Source organism: Cnephaeus nilssonii (genome assembly GCF_951640355.1).
Source record: "Cnephaeus nilssonii genome assembly, chromosome: 14".
In the NCBI taxonomy this organism is placed as follows: domain Eukaryota; kingdom Metazoa; phylum Chordata; class Mammalia; order Chiroptera; family Vespertilionidae; genus Cnephaeus; species Cnephaeus nilssonii.
The window spans coordinates 8,646,919-8,672,648 of NC_137085.1; the positions used below are offsets into that span (position 1 = coordinate 8,646,919).

General features: G+C 37.9%; 1 protein-coding gene across 14 annotated transcripts in view; it reads left to right on the forward strand.

The window, feature by feature from the left end:
* Positions 1-25,730, forward strand: part of DENND1A (DENN domain containing 1A) — a 470,320-nt gene that overhangs the window by 138,641 nt on the left and 305,949 nt on the right. For 5 of the 14 annotated variants that reach the window (XM_079791022.1, XM_079791014.1, XM_079791024.1 and 2 more), the window contains exons 4-5: positions 5,026-5,075; positions 12,275-12,394. The exons of 3 other annotated variants lie outside the window; for them this stretch is intronic. In XM_079791022.1, coding sequence (XP_079647148.1) covers positions 5,026-5,075; positions 12,275-12,394 — 170 coding nt within the window. Of the gene's footprint in view, positions 1-5,025; positions 5,076-12,274; positions 12,395-25,730 lie in introns of those variants that run through there. 6 more of the 14 variants (XM_079791021.1, XM_079791025.1, XM_079791015.1 and 3 more) reach the window with 3 other exon arrangements.

Genomic DNA, 25,730 nt, shown 5'->3' on the forward strand with positions numbered 1-25,730 from the left:
CAGCTTTTATGTTCGGGTGTTGAAAGAAAGGCCTTTTTGTAAAATCCCTTATTCAAAGCTTTTTTTTCACTGAAAAAAATAAATAAAAGTTTGGTTGTAACTATGTATAGATCTTGGATTTAATTAGGCATATATAGGGAAGGAGAAAAATTATATTTCCTGTTTTCATATTTAGTAGGAAATTTCTGATCAACATTCTTGAACTTGGTACTAATTAAACTTCTAAGAACTTACCATTCTGTTTTACCCTTCTTAATCATAAGCATTAAAACCTCTGGTAGCTTTCACTTGGAATCCCTGGTTTTAACTTGAAATGGCTTAAAGTTGAAATTTTGTTAGCTTTTTGTATGTTTGGATTTTGTGTGTGTTCTGTTTTTAACTTTCAACTTGAGTTTTAAGATCATCAATCAGAGGCTTTTCTTTCAAGTCAGTTGCACTGATCTCAATTGCAGGACTTAGAGGGTCAGCACTTCCCTCATGCTATGAAAAAATGTCTAAGCATAGAAATAGAGTATTTTAGGAATTTGAGCTCCACTGATCTTTTCATCACACATCTACATTTTGAAATGAACAAATAAATTAGATGTAGGAAACTCAGGAAATGTTCTCCCACTGTCTCCCGCCTCTCTCTTCTTCACTCTCTTTTTGGACAAAGGTAAATTATCCACTGCTATATAGCTTTCAGCAAGCTACAAAGAGGCTGATTGTAGCTTTACATATTTGAAAATCCATTCATTTATTCATGCTCTCCCTTTTCTTTATTTAAATGTTTTCCTGCACATATTTTCTTTTTCCTTTTGAACTATTGAGAACATGCCTCATCTCCCAACATTCTGTAACCCCAGTGGACATTATAATCAGCCTGTGCTTTTGTCTTTCAGATGGCATTTATTTGTGGGGTGTGTATGTCTGTGTCTGTCAGTTGTTTTCAGCTGCCAAATACAACTAATTTTTATTTATGGATTTCAATGAAGCAACGAAAACAGTGTTTGACATCTGAACTATGGCTGTTGCTGGATCTCTTTTACTCTCCCTACCCTGCACCCCAAATTCAGAGTGAATTGGGTTAGCCTTCTTGTTACTGATAATTCCAGTCAACTACATCGAGTTCAGTCTTCGAAGTTTTGCTTCCAAATAGGATTCTATGATGAGAAATATACATATTAAAGATTTCTCAGGTTTTTAAGAGAAATGGTCCTGTTTCAGCATGACACAATCTACTTTTTCCAGATTGGGGTAAATTCCCTCGATGGGCTTTCTGACTGGTTGAGAATTCAAATTGGGTGAAATGAATTCTAAAAAGATGGAGATGAATCTTGAGTTCATTTCTGATTTTCATTTGCAAGTGAATCCAGCGTTAGGTGTGTTAATTGCATATTTTGATTCATAGTCTGAAGCTCAGTATCTCCTTGTGGGCAGAGCTTTGTAGATGTTGTTGCTTTTCCACTACACTGTGCAGTCTGCTGTTTAATATATGCATCACTGAAAGGTTTGTGCGACTGCCTGTCATCCACTTCCCTCCAGCCCCCTCTGCTCTTACCTCTTCCCTTTTGAGGTATTGGAAATTTTGTTTGGAAGAAAAGCCCTTTTGGAAATTGCCTATTTCATAAATTGTCGGTGACACAAAGGGGTTGGTTGCTGTTTTCTTGTCTCATTTATTTTGAAAACTTTGCTACTGAACTCACCTTAATCAATGAGCTCAGTGTTGCCTCCAATAAGTTATGTGTTGGATATATTGATTGGGAGGGATTTTAGAAACCCGTCTGGGGTTTATAATGTCAGCAGTGTTTTGATTATGAAAAGAGTTGGAACCTGGGGACATGGAACCAGGTGGCGAATGTCCTAAAGCCAGTGGTGACATGGTGGACTGGTTTCCTCCTGGGATCTGGTTCATGCCCTGCACTTTAACTGTGGTGACTGGCTACTATAGATTCACTTTTTTTGCTCATTAAAATGTTAAAAAATCAAACTGTACATAAAAAGATTTGTGAAAATATAAACTTGGGAATTGATCTGGAGAGCTGACACCATCTTCCCCACCCCCAGCCTTAGCAATGAGGTCATTTACATTTCATCAGCTGCACTGCATCTCGAAGATCCGATTTATGTAGCAGTGGTTGAGGTCCTCTGAAAGAGCTGTGTAGGCTAGAGAAAGTGGGGAGAAAACAGGAAAATTACCATCTGCAAAGAAATTACCCTAGCCAAAGACACTGGTTCTAGAGAGAAAGAGGGGTTGGAATAACTGGTTAATGACTGTTTTTCCCAGTAAAGTTAATGCTGAAGGACACTCTGCTCTAAATATAATGCTCAAAATACGTTTAAGTCAGGGTTTTAAAGTCCTCTCTTTTGGAGAGTGGTACTTTTCATATCCAAGTAACTGTTTTCCTTTGGAAAAGAGAATAAGGTAATTAAATGTTATATATAGGAAACCCAGAAATATTAAAATATTTGTTTATTTCAGCAGTTTTTATTTACAAGAAACATTGCTTGTTATTTCCTCCCTCTTCCTGTCTTCCCTTCCTAAATCAAAAAGTAGATTTTTCAATTTTGATTGAGATAATGTGTGCTATGCCTAACACAGAGTAGATGCTCATTTTTGTTTTCTCCTCTGACAGCACATCACCGTCTTGTTTGACTTAAATTGGAATATCAAGCTCTTGTAATATCACAAACATGAAGAAACATATTGTAATGCACAAACATGTGCCTACGTTTGCCTATATTGCCTTCCTTCCTCCCCTCCCTCCCCTCCCTCTGCCCCACTGCTTAATTAGACTTATCACTGCTTTCTTAAGTAAAACAGAAAGTTTTTTGGAGGTGGGTTATACTCATCCTACATTTGGTGTTTTGATATTTGTTCTAATATTATCTGACAGACAAGTTCACGGTTGGTTATTACTCTTGACATTAGAAAGTGATAAGTAGTTTCTATATTGTACTGAGTAATAATTTGCGTATATTAGATTCCTTTGACTCTGCTGAGGAACACAGTGCCTTCTCGTAGCCATGGGGGTCCTTTCTTTCAAAAATCTTGAGGCCTTTTGGCAGCTCAACTCCAGCATAGAATAGAGAAGCACTTCTGCACCTGTAACTTTTGAGAAGTAAAGGATAACTGTCTTTGTCGCTGATCTTGGCAATGAGGGAGCACTAGTACCGAGTTTTAAAGAATGCTTGGCACATATATTGAAGTCAAGAGATATTCTGTGGTGTTTGAAACCTGAAGTGAAAGGAATTATGTAAGGATTTTTTTTGCATATAAATCATGTATATGTAGGTTATAGTTTATTTTATAATTGAAACTGCAGAAATTAAAATGAATGTTTTATATGACTTCTTTTCCAATATTTGCCTGATAATAACATTATGCATTGAGAAATTGCTCTTGTTCTTCTGATTCTCTATTAGCAATAGCCATTTATTTTAATATGAGTTTAAAACAATACATAAGAACATTTGAATGCCACATTATGAAATTAACTAATGTGTCAGCAATGCCTCTTAGAATCCACTTTTTTCATTTTTTGTTTCCTATTCCTTTACTGTTTCATGACATGCCTTAACAGTGCTGTGATGTATATAGTCCTAGTCCATGATATTAAAAAATAGGATATGCTCAATTGAATTATGTAGGTGGAATATGCTCTGGCAGAGCAAGTCAATGTGCTTTCTGCTTCATTGAGTGGGTTATTAGATTGATGTGGTTTATTTCTTGAATGATAGAACTGGTTTTAAAGCTAAATGAAGCGAGAAGCATCAATCCAGTTAGCATTGATAATTCATTATTATTGGTTAGAAAAATGCTACATTTGTAAACTGACCTTTAATTTATCACTTGGATTAGGATTTGCAATGGGCAAGTTTGTTTTAATTTGAACCAGCTTCTCAATGACTGAAAATTATGTTTTTCATTTTGTCTCGAAGTTGGGATTTTGAATAGTTAAAAAGCAAATCAAATGCATGAAAGAAATACTTTTTAAAATTTATAACATTGGTCAGTGAACTTAAGCACCAACTGTGGGCTAAGTCTGCAGTTAAATTAAGACAAGCTAGAGAAAATTCTATGAAGGAAGTAATAATTAATTACTTGTATATATGTTTAGTTATGTGTATAGATGCTATGTAGATGAAATGTGTCCATTGGGAAAAGTCACACACCCTACTGTGTATTGTGTCTCATACAGTAATGTGCTTTTCTTAATATAAGAAGCTTCTCTTTTGTAAGTAAGTCTTTGAAATGTTACTCTGCTTTTTTCCCTTTTTGTATACTTCCCTTGAATAACATGCTTGGTTTTATGTACCTACATATTTATTAAAAGATATTTAAACTAGTAGTTTGCTTTGAATTTTCACAAATTACAAGCAGGTAAGTGTGTCCAATTATGATGGCATTTAACTAAAAATAGTACATACTTAAAATTGTTACAGTTTGGCTACAAAATAAATTTATGCCAGAAATCACAACTTCTTTATAAAGTAATAAAATGAAGTTTTACGCTCTAAAAAATGTAGTTGACAACGTTTAGAGACAATTATCTTCAAGTTGGCTTTCTATTCTGCTTGTGCTTTGGCCTATTGATGTTGGGAAGCGTTGTCTAATCCCAGCCCCCTCTGTTCCTAGGTAACAGGCAAAAAAACGGTGCCAGCAACAGCGGCCCTGCCAGGCCAAACCCATGTGGCTTGGTGTTATTCACTCTGATCCATATGGTCAGGCTGGAGATGGTCCCTGGAGGGGTGTTAACACTCAGCAACCCAATCGCCTCCCTCCCTTCAGAGCTTTCCTGCATGACTCCTGCTGCTTGCCCATGTGTGATTCTTGATTAATTTTTCATTTTTAATGAAGTTTGATCATGTTTATTATTTCTCATGATTGACTGCCTGGTACTCCTCCCATGTAATTGATAAAGCCCATATTTCTTCATCTGTCTTCTCTTTCTTTAGGGTAAAGTTGCTAGATTGTGTGCCATGGTTAATGTTAGATTTATTGGTCCCATTGGATGTATAAATTATCTCTTTTTCTCTCCACAGGAAGTTCTACAGACTTTGACCAAGTTTTGTTTCCCCTTCTATGTGGACAGGTAGTGTCAGATTTTCAAACTTTACTAGAGAAAAAGCGTCAATAAACCTGCTATGGAAAATAAAAACCATACCATTCTTAACATTCTGTCTGCTTAACCATGATTTAAAATGCCTATGTTTCAAGGAAAGTTGCAGTAGTCTCCTTTCCTGGGGATTTTATTGACACTGTCAAAAAGTTTAAAGCTTAGAGCTTTGCATTAGTTAGTTTGTGAAATGTAGTTTGCATGACATTAAACTTTTGATTTTGGTTATCAGACTCAAACCATGATTAAGAATGGTTGCGTTTTAATTTTTATTTAAATATGAATATATTTTACTTTACCAAGTAATATTAAGTAATATTATGTGACTCCATGGCCTTATGAGTATTATATAGACTGTTTTTCTTAGACTTCAAGATAAAATTTAAATCGGCATAGGCCTATCTTTTTAAAATGTGTTCCGCTATTTAAAAGATATGCTACTAAATATAGTTTTGCATTTTGTTTAGGTGGGCTAAGAATGATATCTCTAAGGAAATCAGCATTTCCTATAGATTTTTAGACTAAAAAAACAAAATTATCTAAACATTTCTTTAGCATATGCATTATGACAAACTATATCTTGGAGAGGTATGAATATTAGAGCTTGAAGATAATTAAAACTATCTAAGGGTTTTTAAAAAATGAGCCATGGTTAATAGCTTATTTTTTAAATAAGCTTATTTTTAAATGGCTTATTAAAAACAATTTTAGAAGAGCTTTTTCCTCTTACTTATAATACTGTAATTTATTAACAACATATTTATACAAATTTTAAAAATAACAAAACAATCATCTTAATCTTATTTTCAAGAAATGTCTATTATGTTTTTATTATAGTTTAAGCATTTTTTGCACTCACTTGTCCACTTGATTGCTGTTTGTAATTTTCTCTTAATGCAAAATTGAAGTATGAGACTATACAAATATTACATCTTAAAAATTTCACTTTTAGTGATAGGTTTTTGTAAATATCATTATAAGTAATAAGTGCCATAATATGTTCCAAAAATGCTATAAAATGCGCCCATCTTCAGGAAGGTTCTATCATGTGTTTTACTATTGCCAAATAAGGTAGGCCTTGAAAGACTTGGGTGACCTAGAGTACATGTGTGTAGTTTGCTGCTTGGGTCTTGTCTGCACTTTGTAGTAGCAGTGTCCTTGTTTATTTGGCATAAACCTAAAAATGGTGTGAGATGGGAACTAGTAGCCAAAGGAGTTTAAAAGAGCACTAGGAAGCAAAAAGAGTTCTAAAAAGCAGCTCTGGAATGATGCCAACCACTTATAATCACTGTTTTCCCTTGTTCTCATGTGTTATTTTTTAAGCCAATCAACCACTGTAGTATTTCCAGACTTGGGCCTTTTTAAACCATGGTACCAGGACTGTTTTAGTAGCAGGTTGATGCTCAAAACAGAATAGCCTTAATTTTAAGAGGGTCAGTCTTTGTAATGAGAGTCCTCTTATCTCTTCTTTATCCTACTCCTTCTAAAAATAGCAAGCAAGGTTTTGTTTAGAGACGTTTAATGCAAACTTCACATTTATATGTATGAATTAGTGATGCATGAAATCTCCTCCAGTCACTTATAAAATGTATTACAAATTATGGCAAGGGCATATTTATACAAATTAATAAAGCTGAAATGTTTTTAAAATGTAGTTAACACAGAAAAATAAGAGAATACATTTTTATATGATTGCTTGTTAGAATGATGATCTGTTTTGGATAGGTATTCCTTAATTGACTTTGTAAACTAACATTAGAAGAAATTTGCAAAGAGGTTAAATCTCCCCAATGTGCGCTCTCTCCCCCCCCCCCCCCCCCCCCCCCCATCACACCATACAGCTCTACTTACCCACCTGTCTGGGTGATTACATTCTGAAATGGAAGAAAAATAGGAGCTTAAATTTTAGTTCTAAAATATTTTTTGCCACCAAAGTCTGATAACTTTTGTTGCTGTTGTTAGAAAAATATTTTTCTTCTAATATGCTTCTCTTCAAATTACTCTCTTCTAATCATGATTCCCATATTTTTTCACAAGAAGATTTGGGACAGAATCCTCACCATGTATAGTAGTTCTTTCTTGTGTTGATAACTTTTATTGATACAAAAACCACTTTATTTTGGAGAGCATATTTTTATCTTCTTTCTCCCTGCATCTAACCTTGGCATACTTTAATGCAGAAGAGAATAATCATGAAGTTTGTTTACAATACTAGTAAATACAAAGATTTTAATGTCACTTTTTTATTATTAGGTTGTAGTTAACACTGACAAATGGATATGCCCAGACTCTAAGGCCCAAAAAGCCCCTTAGATATATTTATGATATTGTTTGACTTCGAAAATGTCAGCATAGGAGATGAGTAATGCCCCAGGTGATTATGTTAAAAAAAGAAAGCTACCTAATCTTTTTGGTATCTGTGCTTTTCTACCCCAAGGAACAGTAATACAACTTTCTGACATTTCTAGTCTATATCAAGAGTGGGATTTTCACAGTCATCATCAAATCACCCTTTAACATTGACATCTTGCTGTCTCTTGTTTTAAGATTTTTCTTTCTGAAACAAGGACTTATGAAAAATAATAATGCCAGTAGCTCTTCAAAAGAAAGTGCTTCCTCATGTATCATATCATTTTATCCCCCTATCATAAGAGATGAGAACAAGTACTGTTTATCTTCATTTGAACAAAATCTAAGCTGTAAAGAAATTGTGACTTGCCCCAGGTCCTCTTAGGCGGCTAGCACAACCTGGATGTTCATCTCCCAAAATAATACATTTTTCAGCAGAATACCTTGTGAGAAGACCAGTCACCAAGTGTGTGTGTGTGTGTGTGTGTGTGTGTGTGTGTAGAGAAAGACAAAGAAAGAAATTAGTATTTGAGTTCCTAATTGATTCTAGTCAACGTGCTGGACATTTTCACATTAAACCTCATTTATTCTTCCCAGCAACTTTAGGAGGTAGGTGATGGTGCTATCTCTTTTACAAAAGAGGAAAGGAAGGTTCTGAATGTGTAGCCTTATGTTGGGTGATAAGGAAGTGGTATCAGACTTGGAGCTCTGCCCTTCATGTGTTTCTCAGTCTAGTTCAGGAAGTATTAGAAAGACACATTTAGCCGTATCTATCCAAAAGGATAGTGCAGTTAGGGAAGACTGAGATGGAGAGAGCTGCTTATAGTGGGGGAGACTTGTGTTGAGTCTGCAGGGAGGACAAGAAGGGGTAAGTGGAAGGGAGAGCCTAACACCCCATATGCACTGAAGAGCAAAGCAGAGGAGAAACCATGAGTGAGCCTAAAGATTGTTCAGCCAGAGCAGATGGGGCCTGCTAGGGAGAGAGTGACGTGTACTGTGATAGCTTGTGCTCTGGCTACCAGAGGCCTTGAATATGTGTGAGAATCAGACCACAGGATTCTAAAGCTGAAATTCATTTGGTTCAAGCATCCCCTCTTACAGCAGGGAAGCCAAGATCTGTAGAGGTGGAATGACTTGCTTATGGTCATTACCATGTAATTACAGAGCTGGGGAAGAAGCAGATAGTCTTGTTTTCAATCCAAAGTTATTTCTCCCCTACACTGAACTTAAAGCTCTTGTGGAGAGGAGTACTGAAATGACATTGTTGAGATCTTTGTTCACTCTAAAAGAAACGATTATTATTTGCTCTACTGGTGTCCTTTTAGTTTCTTGAACATGCCTAGCTCTTTCTAGCCCGAGAATCTTTGCACAGTTCTTTTCTCTGCCTGAGACACCCAGTCTGCTGCTTCTGGATTGGCTGCTCAGCTCATCCTTCAGGTTGGTATTATTGTCATCACTGAGATGCTGTCTCTGACCACATTATCTCAGTACAGTAGGGCCTTCCCTTCACTTCCGTCTTCTGTCCTTGTTCCTTCTTTGGTTTCATGCAACACTGTGACAAGCTGTGTGCTTTGTGGTACACTTGTTTATTATTCCTCTCCAGCTGGACAGGAAGTGCCACAGTGGGATGGATGTTGTATATCCAGTATTTGTTGCAGTGGTCAGGATAGTAGTTAGTTGCTCAGTAAGATGACAAACTAAAGTGAGGCTGATATGGAAAATCCCATTTCTCACAGAAAGATTGCAATCAAACTGTCCTATCCACATGCTTCATGCCCTTTATACGCTGAACCTGTAAACAACCTCAAGGTTAAACAAAATGTTGCAAGAGGGGACTTGAATAGCTAACAGACATTTACAAGGCAGCATGAAAGTTCAAGTTTGTGGTTCAGATAGTCATTGCTTTTCTGCCTTTTCCATATTCATCTAGGCATGGGAAGCACAGCTAAGGATGGTCTTGGCCCTGTTTTCTGGGCTCAGTTTTGGAAATACTCAAAATATTGCTTAGTGGGAAGTATAGTCTGTTTGGTGAGACAACTATCTGACTTTCTTATGTATCAAAGTTCCTTCAACTGAGCTGAAAGCTTCTGGGGGAGAGTTTTCATTGTGTTTAGTGCAGTGAGGAGGAATGGAAAAGACTTTGAAGCAGAATTTGGCTTGGATTTTTGTTTTAGTCCTGATTACTTTGTAAAAACAAACAAAGCCCCCAAAATAATCCTGAGCCTCAGTTTTCTCAGTTACAAAACAAGAGAATTGGATAAGATGGCTTCTTTGGTTCCTCCCAGTTTTAACTCTCCCGAAATCTGATTCCTGTGGATTCTGATCCAGAGGCAAACATAGGAACTGCAGCCGTTAAGGAAACAGATCCTTTTCTCAAAGTCATTTTTATGGAGAAAAAGTGAGTAGTCTCATTGTAGGAATGACACATTCTTCGGGGATTCAGAACCTTCAAGTTAACCTCTGTTTGACTGCCTTTGTCTGACTTTTATTCGAAATTGTCCAAGGAAAAATATTTTTGTGTTTAATGGTTAGGGGCTTTTAATGACTTGTACCTCACCCTAGTAGGGATTAAAAAAACAAGACTCAACTGCGAATAAGTGCCTCCTTCTAAGGTGTGGCATACCAAAAAGAATCTTATCCACTTTATTATTATTTTTTTATCCTTACCTGAGGACACACTTAGACAGAGAGAGAGAAACACCAATCTGCTGCTTTCAGTAGGTGCCCCACTCGGAGATCGAACCGGCAACGGAGGCATGTGCCCTGACTAGGAATCGAACCAGCGACCTTTCAGTGCATGGGATGATGTTCCAACCAACTGAGCCTCTATGGCCAGGAGAATCTTGTTCACTTTAATGCAAGCATGAACAGCTCACTTTGTCATCTGGAGGTCTACCCTTTACTGAAAAGAGGCAACAGACAAGAGAGAAAGAAAAGCAGCTTTCCTTTAGCTACTCACAAGTACTACAGAGCTGAGTCAGGAAGATTCTAAGCAAATGCATGGTTTTAATATGAATGTTAGTTTTCATTCAGATGGTAACTTAACAGCTTGCATATCTTTTATTAATTATCCTTACTATGGACTGGCCTTTACACTAAATGCTTATTTCACTTGTTCCCTAAACATCCTTTTGGTTGGGTGGTAGTTTCTCATTGTTATTCCAGGTGAAGAAACTGAGGTACTTAGAGGTTAAGTAACTTGCTAAATTAAGTCTCAGTTAGCAAGTGATTGAGTTGGGATTTGAACCAAGTAAATGAGTAATGAATCTTTCTTTGAGCCTATGAGGTAGCTAAAAGCATTTTCAGCATTTTTAATGTTAGTGAAAAGATAATAGGAAAATTAATGACATTCAACTCACCAACCAAGCTGTGTTTGTTCTCCTAGAGCTCCTGGGTCTTTTCTTCTCATTCAGTCCTATCAATATCCTTTCCTTCTAGGATGCTTCATTGTAAACACTGTGGATGTGAAATCAAACCCTGAATTAAAATAACAGACAGTCATATTTTATAAAACCACGTAAGAGTATTTAATAAAAGTGTGACCTTATTCATAACTTAGAATCATCCTGACCTGTTGCTTTCAATATTTTAATAATACAGACTTTTCTCCTCCCCCAATGAGGCCCACGTTTCCCCCCAATCACTTTAATTATGTGAGCTAGAATCCTGTTTCTCACACATCTTCAGTTCTCAACCTTGTTAAAATTAATCATATAATCCCCCTTTAAAACATAGTATTAAATCACCATAGTAACACAGTATCCAAGCTTTATAGATAAAACATAACAGCCATAAGAGGGTAGCATTTGGTGTCCCCTTGACAGCTCTATAACTTTTATAGAAATGTGTTCCTTCTCCTGGCTGTGTAAGGTGGAGGGATAGCATTACTTACACCTGTTTTATTACCACATTGCTTTTAAATTGCCACCTTGTTTTCGTTCACCTTCCTAGTTAAAAAAGGAGAGTGGAGCATTTTCTTTTCTTCCTGAATTATTTTCTTATACTCTCTAACCACTTTCCAAGGGATGGAATTGTTTCCTTACACATGACCAGGTAGGGTCCACTGACCTTTTGTGCTGAGATACCTTGAAAACTTCTTTAATTTTCTTATGCAGCTTATATGAGGGAATTTTCAAAAGGAAGGCTATCTATATTTAAAAACTTAATTTATATTGTATCCTAAGACTCAAAAAGTCTGTCTTTGGAAAAGGCCTGGTGAACCATGACTTTTTTATTCCACTGACAGTTTAGATAGTAAATTATAGGTGAGAGCATCTACTTGAATATATGATCAATTTGAATATATTTTGTAAAACGCAACATGTAAACTAAGAGTTAATGAGTTCCTTTGAAATATTTAATGTCAAATTCTAAAATATTATATTAGCATAAATTTATGTATTAGAGTTTGGAATATTTAAATTTTTAAAGAGGAATCCAAGCTAACTGGTAAACTTATTTTTAGAAGTGGATTTTAAAACATTTTATTTCCTCATCTACAATGTGAGGTTAATGGAATGCACCTTTCAGGATTTGATGGGATGATTAACAGTGCTACCTGCCTGCACTCAGTAAGTAGAAGGTATGGCGGTAGCTCCGATGAGGTAGGTGGTCACCAGAATGTGCTGCTTGCTGCTCCCCCCTCCCCCCCTTTTTTTTTACTAGCTCACAATCTGTTTCCTTGAAGTGTGTAAATTTTCAGTTCATTTATAAAGAGTTCCACTGAGAGAGGAAATGTTACAGGTTCAACGACTTGTCATGATTAGATACTTTATCAAGAAACTTACTGCACATTCATTTTCCCCTTTGTCCTGTCTTTGCCGCAGCCTCACAGTTAGCCAAGTTGGCCAGAACTTCACGTTCGTGCTCACTGACATTGACAGCAAACAGAGATTCGGGTTCTGCCGCTTATCTTCAGGAGCTAAGAGCTGCTTCTGTATCTTAAGGTAAGGGAGAAGGGCTTTGGCTATTGGCTAGTTCTGCGAAACAATGTCAGCTCTTGAGTTGTTATTCTGTAATTAAATTTTCCAGCTGTTCTTTTTATTTTCCTATCTGTTTCCCACAAGTCACTGCACTTGGGGGGAAGGACTTGACAGTGTTGTCCTTGCACTTTAATTTCTGCAGATAATTGTATTTATTTATTTGTATCACATCCCTGGGGTGGGAAAGGGCCCATCGCTTCTGTGGGGTATGTGGAAGCCGCAGAGCCAGCATGGCTTCAGTTCCCCCTGCTGTTATCTGGAGCTGTCAGAAGTCAGCCTGTGAGGCTTTCCCTTGGACATTTTGTGTATGTAAGATTATTAATAAAGTATGTGTCTGTGACTCAGACGTCTCGCAGACACTGATTGTGTCCTCCTCAAAGTAACACCCTTGCCCCCTTCGGGTCATTGAGTGAGTGACTGTTTCCCAACTTGGCTACTTCTGGAGAGGTTTGAAAAAAGGGCCAAATCCTGTAAGAAGGCTTCTTTACGTCTTCTAAACCCCCTTCAGCCACCAGGGCCACACTTGCTTAATGCTCTGTTTCCTCCTGCCCGAGTGGTAAGCGTGTTCTGTGGTGGGAGGATGTGTGGAAATCTGATTTTGGAGCTGCTGGCTCTGTGGGCTCCTGCTGGGCGCCTCCTGAGGGGGAAGTAAAGGCATCCACACACTCTCCTCTCCATCTGCCTTCGTTAAGTAGGTGTCAGAGGGGCCTGCCTCCTGTCTCTCTCTGCTCATGTGGAGCAGCCCAGGGCAGGACAGCGGGGAGGCGCCCCTGACAAAACCCGGGTCCCCAGTCTTGGGGATAAAAGGCCAGACCCTCTATGAATTCCAGAAAGAGTAGTTCTCTGGTGTATTTGTCTCTGCACTTTCTTCTTCCTCTCACCAAGAAAAGACAACCCCCCTCGCCTCACCCCTCAAGCCCACACACCCTCTCACCACGTGGCGGGGGTGGGGGGGTGGCGGGGAGGGGGGGCTGACTTTTCGAGTCCCTTTGCTCAATAACTGTTGGTCCAGACTGCTACTTTTTGTGTTTCTCTACACAAGTATTATTATTTTTTTTAATCAGCAAAATTAGCTCTCTTCTTCACCAAGGATAGCATCTGTAATCGGGTTATTAGAGGAAAGACCTTAGGAAGGAAGTACTACCCAGCTACTTTGTGAGATTACATGTGAACAGCTGTTCTCAAGCATGCCTCAGTAGCCCAGACCCAAGGATCTTCTGCCCATAGTATTAGATTCTGATGTAAATGATTATTTACTTTTTGACTTAGTAATGTTGGTCTTTTTCTTTTTAAAGAAAAATTTCACTTTCATTTTTATCTAATGTTAGATTTGGCCTTGGCCAGGAAACTGCATATTATGTGGTCATTTGAGGATATGAGGGTTTAAAACAAGTTCTTGAAGTTTTGCAGAAATATTCCCTTCCCCCCAATATTTTGAGTTATGATGTTTCTTACTTTCAAAGCTGTGTGTGTGTGTGAGTGTGTGTGTGTGTGTGTGTGTGTGTGTGTGTGTTGGGGAGTGGGGAGATGACTCTGAACTGGCTCTACCACATTTACTCAGCAAATTCCTAGGAGTGGAAAACTATTTAAAAATTAAAATGAAAAAAATTGCTCTCCTCTGATTCTAGCATTTGATTTTGTGTGTCTGTATGGAGGGTTATGGACTTTGTGCTTGTGAGAAACTCATTGAATAGCCTTCACACTGTTGTCATTTAGAATGAAAAATTGCAACAGTTAATGTGTTTTCTGTTTGTTATACCAGCTTGGAACTATGGGAAAAAAATTGGTGGTTTAATTCATTCATTTGTTACTACTATTAGCTAGCCCCTGCCCTGGAGAAGTTCTCAGTACTCGCTGGGGAGATAGATGATCGATCACCACAGTATGCTATATAAAATGCATAGAATGATCCCATGGCAGAGCATCTTCTTACTATGGATATTCTAATGCCAGGGAATAGTGACTGTGGTGATAAAGGGTACTATAGGAATTCTGAGATATCATTTCATAGATATTTAACATGGGTTGGGGTGGAAGTCTCACTTTATTTCATCCAGCTTGTGCACACATATAAAGGGCACACAAAGTTGCACTTTCCCTGTGCTTGGTTTGATAATGTTGCTGGGGTGAGATATGAGTGGAAGAGTCTACTGTTAACGCTGGATGACTGGTTGGTAACATGTCCAGTGGAGAGTGGAGAGGTCTGCCAAGAGAACATGAGCTCTCTTTGGCTCTGGTTTACATTATTAGCATTGTCCTCATTTGCTGCTTGGTTTCCTTGCCTTTTTCAGGTACTTTCACTTTAGTTAACCTGTGCCTTGAGGTCCAGTCACCATTCTTGGTGTGCCCAGTGCTCTAGCTTACGTCTGCTCATAAGCCACTCTGTCTTGCTTTCCATTTTTTTCTCATGAGGGATGTAGCTCCTAGTGATGGCATCTGTGCATATATAGCCTCCACTAATCATAGCCCCTTAGGACCCCCTCCTCCCTGACTGCTCTGCTGGTACATAGGAACCACTGGACCTTTCTGCCTTTACACATTTACCTATTCTCCCAGACTCAGCAGGGCACTTCAAGCAGCCTTCTCTAGGCAGAGGTAGCTATCCCTTCCTCAGAGAGCACCCAGATGCTGTGCATACTTCAATTATACACTAATAAGCCTTGGTCTTCCTTCGTCCTTCTCCTACTGGATAGTTAACTCTTCAGGGGTAAAGATTGTGTGTTAAGCAACTTTGTATCTCCAGCCCTTAATATAATGCTTGATCAAAATAATGTATGCATGGCTTTCAGAGACTGGGAGATGCATTCCATTTGAATGGAAGAGCAGGGCACTGAAATTAGAGGATGGGCCTCATGGGACACTAGTTTAAAGAGAAAATATGAAAAATAGTTAATCACAGAAGCATGATTCATATTATAAAACTTATTTCATATTAGTTGAAAAAGGTAAACCGTTGACTGTCACAGTGACGATCCAGTGTTAAGTGACAGGGCTTGTGTCCACAAAGGACCAGACCATCAGTATTACAAATTTAAACTTAATTTTACAATGAAAGGTGTTTTTTATTTTAATCCTCACCCGCAGATATGTTTGTCAATTAGAGAGAAAGAGAAAAGGAGGGAGAGGGAGAAACATTGATGTGAGAGAGAAACATGTATCGGTTGCCTCCTATATGCTCCCTGACCGGGGATCAAACTCCCAACCTAGGTATGTGCCCTGACCAGGAATCGAATTCTTAACCTTTTGGTGTACAGGACAACAATCCAACCAACTGAGCCACCTGACCAGGGCTACAATAAAAGGTTCTTAGATAGTCTTTATATATTAACTTATTAGGTTCATTGTTAGGGGCATTGTCTATTCCTCCCACTAGAATTTAAGTTCTGTGAAGGCTGAGAATTTTTATCTGTTTTGTTCACAGATAAAAGTGTATTAAAAAGTGTAGTTGAGCCCTGGCCGGTTTGGCTCAGTGGATAGAGCATCGGCCTATGGACTGAAGGGGCCCAGGTTCGACTCCGGCCAAGGGCACACGCCTGGGTTGCAGGCTCAATCCCCAGTAGGGGCCATGCAGGGGCAGCTGATCAATGATTCCCTCTCATCATTGAGGTTTCTATCTCTCTTTCCCTCTCCCTTCCTCTCTGAAATCAATAAAATATATATATTTTTAAAAAAAGTGTAGTTGTACTAGAGTATAAACAAGTCTCATTAACACAAATACCATGGTACATAAAGTCAAATGAATATTTTCTCCAATGGTTAACTAGTTTCTTTTTATTAAAGCATTTTAATTTTCCTTGAGATTCATCATAATATTATTTAACTAGTTGCTGGATGGCACTTAATATTATATTAAAAACACCAGCTAGGAGAACAACAGTTATGGGTTAAGCTAGTTGTTCTTCATTATAAACCCAGGAATGTGATAGAGTATTTTAGTATTTCCAGACAGCACTATCTGTATCTGATGTGGTATAAGCATTACCTCTGAAATCTTTCAAATATAAAACAAAGTGACTTAGAACCAAAATTTTTTGTGGCTTCTGGTTTGCCTAAATGACACATACCAATCAAGAGCATAAGAGTTCAAAGCCATAACCATGTTGTTTGGAGGTGGTGGTGGTAGGGGGTTGTATTATGGAAGATATTTCATGTAATGATAATATGTCTTTACTCTTTATAAATGAAGTTAAAATATTTGTGTTCTACATTTCTTTTTCCTTTTGTATACAGATCTTATTTAAACTCTTGAGAAAGTTTGAGTAAATATCTTTATGCCCAAATAAAACTGTTCAGAAACTAGAATACATTTTTGGAAGATACGACTTGTTTCATAAAGACAGTATCTAAAAATTTTGTTTAACATTTAAATTTAGTAAGTATTTTAGTACCTAGTATATATCAGGAATGAGCAATGCATAACACTTGGTCTTTGGCCTTTATTTACCTCAAGGTGCCTTCAAATAGATATAAAGATCTAGCCCTAGTTCCCTATATGATGAGAACCTTTCAGATGTCATGTTATCCAAGATTTTGATGAGCTGAACTTTCTGAACTTGGTTTTACAAGCTGAAAACAATATATACATTTTGTCCTTTACCAAATTTAAAATTGAATAGGCTTCTGGGTACACTGTTCCCAGGCAACCTATGGTTTTGATACCCACCTCCCATTTTACTTCCACCCTTACTGTCTTAGGAGCTACCCAATCTTTGGGAAGGGCTTATGTAAATAAGTAATTAAAATATTATGTGATAAGTGCTATTTGAAAAAAATATGTATGTGCAAGGCTCTGTGGGGGTCACAGATTGGGCAGGGCCCATCTCTGGCTTGGAGGATCAGGGAAAGTGTTGCTGATGGTTTCCAGTTAAACTGGATCTTATAGAACCAGTGGGGGTTTGCCTGAAGGAGAAATGGTGTGCACAGGCCCAGAGAAATGGAAGGAAGAGCAAGATGAAAGAATGATGAGAATATGATGAGAGGGCAGTAGCAAGAGATGATGCCATAAAAGTCCTGGGGCTGGATTGTGAAAGACTTGCTCAAGATTTTGGATTTCCCCCATAGCAAATGGAGTGCCATTGGATGGTTTGGGGTAGACATTAGAAGTATTGATGTTTGCAGACCAAGGATAAAGTGGCTTTTTGTATATGAAATTGCTATCTACATGGGCTTGGGTTTTCTAGTTATTCTTAGACGGGATGCTGCACATCACTCTGGGAATAGCACCTTGATTTAGGTTGGAATTTTCGAGCCTCAACTTCAGTTTTGTTGTTGTTTTTGTTTTGTTTTGAACTTAATGAAATATGTTCCTGGGCCCTTGTTGGGGAGTTATTGTCCTTCTTTCCGTACAAGCTGGCATATGGGCTTGTGTTTAAACATTAATTGTGTTAAGTAAGAACCATCTTCCTTCTGGAACACTTTCTAACTTAATGGCAGGAAGAACTATTGCATTTTTTTTCCATCCACATTGTACTCATTTGTATTACCAACACAGAAAAGCTCAGTTCTCATAGAGAAAAAGAAATTAGAAGTAATACAAAGTCTGGTTTTTAAAACTTTGGCTTTTCTCTCTAACTGTTCAGTATTTTTAAAACACATATAGTTCAGGAGAAAAATCAAAGGACTCTTTCCTTAGGCAGGTGTGGTGGCAGAAGCCCTTTTGGATTTTGTTATCTGCTTTAGTTTAAAATAAGTGTAGGGGGGATGGGGAAGGCAGTTGGGAAGGAAGGCTGTGGGGACAGCTCCCAGATTTTTACCTTGAAAGCAGGTGCTGCTGAAATATTCCAGAAACAGATGGAATCTCCTATTCTTGTTTTAAGCTATTTATAGTTGTCTCGCCTGAGGGTACCCTGCTATACAAAAATGCACAGCCTGATGTTTGAGGGCAGTTTGGGCATCAAAGCTGGGGCTCCTTTGGGAGAAATCAGCCTTTCTTCCCAATGCCGTAAATGCCATTTGGGAAACCTGGATCTTTCATACTATTTAACAGAAGACTTTCCTCTGCTTTTCGAGTGGTTCCATCTCTCTGGAGCTGTTTGATTTCTTTTTAATTCCTCCCCTTTAAAGTACAATGGGCACAATGTTGTTTTCCAGATAGTAGCTGGAAGAAGGCCCAATTGCTGTGGCAGATTATAATTCCACCCCTTGTGGGTGCTGGCACATGGCTTCTGATGGAAGCTGAACCCATGGGGTAGGGCCTGTGGAAGCTCTGGTTTACCAAGCCCAGGGCCCTTTTCTGAGATCCTCAGTGTTTTAAAGGCTTTCATGGGGTGGGGGTGGGGGGGCAGTAAGGGAGGGTGGGGTTGTGTGTGCTCATCAGACACATCACTTTGTAGGAGGTTATAACTTTTCCCCCTTAATTAAAAAAAATGAAGTCATTGGGGGTATGTTGCATGTTTTATTGTCATGCATATGCCTTCATGCTTAGAAATGTATAATCCTCTGGGGAGCCACAACTCAACAGTAGTAACTAGTTGTACTGTTTAAAGAAAATCACCTTTGAAGAGAAGAAAGGGAAATAAATGCCTTCCCTGTCCTAGCAGCCTGCTAGTTGAAGACTGGGAAGCTGGACAGTTGGAAAGACAGATGTGTCTTCTGTACCAGCAGCCAGCACAGGGCTGTCACCATAGGTGGAAGCTTCTTGTCTCCTTCTGGTCCTTTTCCAAGGAAACCAGCCTGGCTCAGCCTTCCTTCACGCAATCTGAGCCCAGGTTGTGGGTATTCAAAACTCCAAGACTTTGGCTAAAAGAAAATTTTTGTTTTGAAACTGAATGAGTTGGACATTACAAGAAGAAGACATGGTATTTTCTCGCTTTGTTTAAAAAGCAAAGCACTTCTTTGTATTAATGCTCATGAAGCTTACTTAGTACAGGGCAACAAAGTGAAAATACCCTAGGAACCCCAGGAGTACACTTTAGTTTTTGTTTTCTCTATATTCCACTCATCATGTTCTTCTAGTAACTGCTGCTGATGGCTGCTAATGTTGTTATACCATTTTGTAGATGGATAGACTAAGTCAGAACTGCTCACCACAGAGGATATAAAAGGGAAAGGGGGGAGTTAGCATTTATTTAATACTAGAGTGGGGCTGGCTGGAGGGAGGGGCTGCAGGAGGTTGCGGGGGTGGGGGCAATTGGGGCCCGGGTCTGGCCAGTTGGCTGCCACAGTGCGCATCATAGCGACCGGTCATTCCAGTCGTTCAGCTTTTATATATATAGATACCAGTGTGGCTTGCATAATTCTCATTTATTCTTAGTACAATCTTATGAAATTATCTCCATTGTAGAGATAAAGGTGTTGTGACTGTGAGAGATACAGTGATTTGCCCAGCATCTTACCGGGAGGATTAAAGGAACTTGGTTTGGAACAATAACAAAAATCCAGCCTGAATCTCCTATTCTCAACTGCTTTGGGTTTCTTTCTAGTAACTTTCTTTTGGCTCTGATTTACAACTTCAAATTTTATTTTCTTGCCACCAAAGCAATCTTTACTTTCAATAGTTTGTTCATTTCTCCATATATATTTTGTTAAAAGAGCCATGATGGGTAGTTCGCTATTGCACAATAATATCAGATGTGAGCTTAAAGGACTCTTAGAAATAATATATTAAAGCCCACCCTCATTTTCTGAACAATGAAAACGAGACCTGAAAAAGGAAGGTTTTTATCCTAAGTTTTTTAGCTGGTTGTTAATAGTCTTATGACCCCCAATCCAGAGATTTGTCCAGTATATGGCAGTGATTCTCCCAACTCTAGAGAATAAGCCCTAAATCACCTGGGACTAAGGTTTTTCAAGACTCAGTAACCTCAACTTAGAATCAAGGAGTCACATTCCCTCTTGGCCAGTGTCACTGCAGTCTACATGAACAATCTTACCATATGATTATAGAGTAAAGAAAACGATCAGTTTTGTTTAAATCTGATGCGGGGTGTGTTTGAATGGAACACAAGTAAAACTGAGCCTGCCTTCTGAAAGAAAGAGTCTTAAGACTTCACATGAGGGACCCGTTTGGGGAGATGGAAAAACATTCTATAGGAGAGGCCAGTGGGTGCTTTTTGGTTGAGTTTGAGTGTCAACAATTTTTCTTGGACCTCCCTGCAAGCAAACTACTCTCCTACAATAGCAACAACCAGCAGAAGGATTTATTTGAGCCTTATCTTTGCTTTTCACTGGGCAGGAGGTAGAAAGGAAAGTAACTCAATATGCTTCACACCTAAAATTGCCCTTTGAGTCTGAGCTACACTCTTATTTTAAGAGCAAGACAGATTTGTGAATACAAAAAGGAGTCTGAATGTAGGTTGTCTGGCCCTTCCAGTGATCAGTTTTAGAAGCAGTAGGAAGCCTAACATTTCTCCCTCATTGAGAGAGGCTCCAGAAGACTGAAGTAGTAGTGTACCTCTTTACTTTCAATACAGAAATCATTATGCCACCTGAAGTTTGAAGAGCCCACAAGTCTGTCAATTATGAGCCACTTATTTTTCAGATGTTAATTTTTGAAATTATACTACATAATAAAAGGTAATATGCAAATCGACCGAACGGCAGAATGACCAGTCGCTATGACGCACACTGACCACGAGGGGCAGATGCTCAATGCAGAAGCTGCCCCCTGGTGGTCAGTGTGCTCCCACAGGAGGAGGGCCACTCAGCCAGAAGCCCTGAACCAGGTTCAGGGCTGGCGAGCGCAGGGTGGTGGCGGGAGCCTCTCCTGCCTCGGTGGCAGTGCTAAGGATGTCCGACTGATGGCTTAGGCCCACTTTCTGCAGGCCTAAGCCAGCAATTGGACATCCCCCAAGGGCTCCCGGACTGTTAAAGGGTGCAGGCCGGGCTGAGGGACTCCCTCCCCCAGAGTGCACGAATTTTATGCACTGGGCCTCTAGTGAAGATATAATTCCTCATTAGAAGAATTTTAAAAACTTCAGAAGTTTAAGAAAAGCAATTTATCATCTCACAACTCCGATAATGACTAGGGATCCTGGTGTAGGTAGAGTTTTGTATCTAGGCTTTTCACAGACTATATTGTAAACATCTTTACATATCATTAAATATTCTTTCGTGAGGATGTTTTTGACTGTATAATTTATTTGTGTGAGACTGATTTATATGGGAAGAAGCTCTTAGTAATATGAAAAAGTATTTCTTGCTAAGACTTATGTTCTTTTAAAAATGCATTTGTTGTAGTGAATTTGTCATTCAGCTAATTACTTTGGTATTTTTGTTTATCAACCCCCCCCCCAACTGCTTTTAATCTTAACTTATGCACTATTGCCCGATTCTTGACAATGAAGAATAGTTATTAACTTCTGAAAACATTGAACATAAATGTATGAAAATAGTATCGAGTCATATTTACATCATGTGGTAAATAATGCACTTAGTTTACCTTTCCATTCCATATTTCACTTTGTACATTTACATCTTCAAATCCTCACCATAGCCAGGATAGAGCATCAGCCTGCGGTCTTAAGGGTCCCAAGTTTGATTCTGATCAAGGGCACGTACCTGGGTTGCAGTCTCGATCCCTGGCCCTGGTTGGGGCTCATGTAGGAGGCAACCAATCGATGTGTCTCTCACACATTGATGTTTCTATCTCTCCCCCTCCCTTCCACTTTCTCTAAAAATCAATGGAAAAATGTCCTCGGGTGAGCATTAACAAACCAAAAATAAAGTATTACTTTTTATTAGCATGAGTTATGTTGAAAATTTAAAAAAATGAAATAGCATAAAGGGAATACTTTTAAAATTAGATAGCAATATAAATTTTGATTCTTGAACTTACTACATTCCGAGTAAAAAATTATTCATATCTTAAACATTTATGTAGAAATTTAGGAAATTTTAAAATTAAATAATGTATTATAGTATGCATTGGTTTCATACTATAGTATTATAGTATGAATAGGTTTTAGTTCCCATTCATAGGACATGAAAGTATCAGAAATCTTCATCAAAACTAAGAGCAATTGTTGTCATTTAACTCAATTCACAAGTGTTAGATTGCCCCTATGGTGATTTTTAATCCCTTATCTATAATACAAAGCAATATTTATTACAAAATTAATTCTGAGAGGCATCGTTTATGGTTTCTAGTCCATTCTATTTCAGATGTCTTTGAAGTAAAGTGGGTGGAGCATTTTATGTAGGGTTAATTGTCCCATTGTTCATTTATTCAGTCTTGGTATTTTAACTAGCTCTTTATGTGTATTAATGAGCCCAAGATGCAGCAAAAAATGCTGGATCTAAAAAACTTGACATCTTAAAAAAAACTTATTTAAAAGTGTGGTGGTAAAAGAAGTTGAGTGAAATCCAGTGTCCTGTAGTTGTTGTTTTTGGTGTTTTTTTTTTTTTGCCTGAGCTCTTAATGACTGGTTTCCTTTTATAAAAAACATTCTAGTCCCATAGGAAAGCGAGATTTTTTTGGGGGGGGGTAAAAAACAAAAAGCCACTGCAAACAAAAACAACCTCAACTTAAAAGGCTCTAAAGAAAGCATATTTGCCAGTGTCCAGTTTTCTGCTGAGCTAGGATTTTTACTGTCAACTCTGTAAAAAATAATAATTTTGGATGCCAATTTTAGAGAAATTTTTGTCTATACTTTTTCTTTTTTATTAGTATATGAAAGTAAGCTAAATATTGATAATCCTCATTAAGTAAAGATAATCATATTTCCTGACCACTGAAAACAATACTTGTTTTTATATATATTTTTTAATCTTTATTAAAATTCCCCAGGGATTATAATTCTAGATATTTTTATTTGAAGAGGTAGTTTAACTTTCATATAGTGGGATTCACCGAACTTGTCCTTTCCTCAGATTCAGTACTTGTGTTGTAATGGAAAGAACATTGATGCTATATTTGGTTTTTTTAAAATCTTCTTAAAATTGGATTATAAGAAGGTTTTATTTGACCATCATTCTTTGTCTCAGTACTTCAATGGTAAATTGAGGATAATACTAATTCAGAATATGTTATAAAATTTAAGTAAACAGTGAGTGATTGATAAAGTTTTTTGTATTGTATTTACTGTGTAAATGTTTAATGGAAACCCTGTGCCTTCCTTTTGTACATTGTGAAATATAACCTACAAACAGAAAAGTACATTAAGTTTCATTATATACCCACATATATACAAGTATGTGTGTGTGTGTGTGTATAATATACATATATACATATATACATACACATTTTACATATATATAAATATGTACACCATACACACAGAAGTACAAACAAATGATTACATAGCAAATACCCATGTAATCACCATGTAAATTAAGAACTCTACACCCAGTATAATTTTTTCACCTATGTGTGTATCCCTAAATAACATGGAATAGTTTTATCTAGTTTTTAACACTGCATGAATTGAATTATACAATTTGGAATTGTTATTTTAAGTCTTCTTTTGCTTAACTGTTGAACTTCATCCATGCTGTAGCTTATAATTGTAGTTTGTTTTCTTTGCAGTGTAGAGCTTTGTATTGTATGGCCATGGTTCTGTTTGTTCATGCATTCAACTGTAGGTGGCCATTTGGGCTGTTTCCAGTTCATGGCTTTTATGAACTTTCTTGAATGGGTATCCTGGTACACATAGGCACTAGTTTCTTCAGTGTATAAACCTGGGAACTTGGATACCTATCTATAGGGATGTATAGCTTCAACTTTATTGGATAATACCAAATCGTTTTCTAAAGCGGCACTTGTGCCACTTTACTGTCTGCCAGGTTGGGTGAGCATTCCCGTGTCCCACACTGCTGCCCTTACTCCTTGCTTTTTAAAAATATATATTTTTATTGATTTCAGAGAGGAAAGGAGAGGGAGGGAGAGAGAAACATTAATGATGAGAGAGAATCATAGATTGGCTGCCTTCCACATTCCTCCTACTGGGGATCGAGCCCACAACCCTGGCATGTGCTCCTGACCGGAATCGAACCCGGGACCCTTTAGTTCGCAGGCCAACGCTCTATCCACTGAGCCAAACAAGCTAGGGCCTCCTTGCTTTTTGAAGAAGACATGCAGCATGCTCTTCTCCCTTCTGTGAGATCTAGGTATTGGTCTTGTTTAGTTTCCCAAAGATTAATATGGCCTCATTGTCTGGAAGGGGCATTGCTGGAGAAACAGGCAGTCCCTGGGGTTGTGAGAGGACAGGAGGCATGGCCTAAGCGCATGGTCTGGAATCAGAACAATGCGTGGGTCCTGGTTCTGCTGTTGTGAGGTATGCTTTTGGATGCTCCATTTACCCTTTTGAGCCTTAATTTTCTCATATCTACTTTTTTGGCGAGGATTAGAGAGAATACAGGCAAAAGATTATGGTAGGGTAGTTATTAGCACCTTGTCAGTATTACACAGTGCAGTAGTTATTAATAAAAGAATAGACAGTTGTAACATATACATGTCATTGTCATAAACATGATTTGTGTGGGCATGTATATAGTCTATATGAGCCTGGTCATGTCAACTTGAAGATGACACTTGGTGGCCATGAGGTGGGCACTTACATTCTGTTGGTCATGATCTAAAATGGTCCAACATTCCTGGGAAATAGTTGAAAGTTTATCTTCAACACCCTTAAAATGATTCCCACTTTTGGGTATCTGTTTTAAGGGAAACTCAGAGATATATGTACAGATACATAGATGAAGATGTTCATTCTAGTATATTAAATGACAAATTAGAAATAATTTATGAAGGGGGATAGCTAAATTTAATTAGATATCATGTAGCCATTAAAATTATGTTTTGGTGATTATTTAATGACATGAAAAACATCTTGGATAATGTTATGCCAAAAAGCTAAAGACAAACTTTTATATACGATATCTTTATTTTGTAAGGAATTCATTAAAAAACCTGGGTGATTGGATACCAAAATATTAACAATGAGAAAAGTTAGGTAATGGGACCATGAGTGTATTTCATTTTCTTCTTTGTGTGTCTGTAATGAAATAGTTCTTCCTGTAATTTTACCCTGTCAAGCTCAATCTTGATATTCACTGCAGCATAGTTTACATATGTTTTAATTTGGAAAAATTGTAAGTCCTTTCATTTAGCACATGTTTCCAAACATAGAATGCCACAAATGGCAGTGCTTTAACCACCAAAATGATGACTGATACTCTAGTGTATGTTATTTCCCCCTCAATTTGTGGAATGGACTTGAGCTCTGGAATCAGACTTAGGTCCAAATTTTGATTCTACCACTTTCTAGCTGTAGGACTGTAAGCAAGATAAGTCACTTGTCAGAGTCCCCGTGTTCTCTTTTGGAAAATAGAAAATACTTCACATTATTAAGTAAGGTTTTTG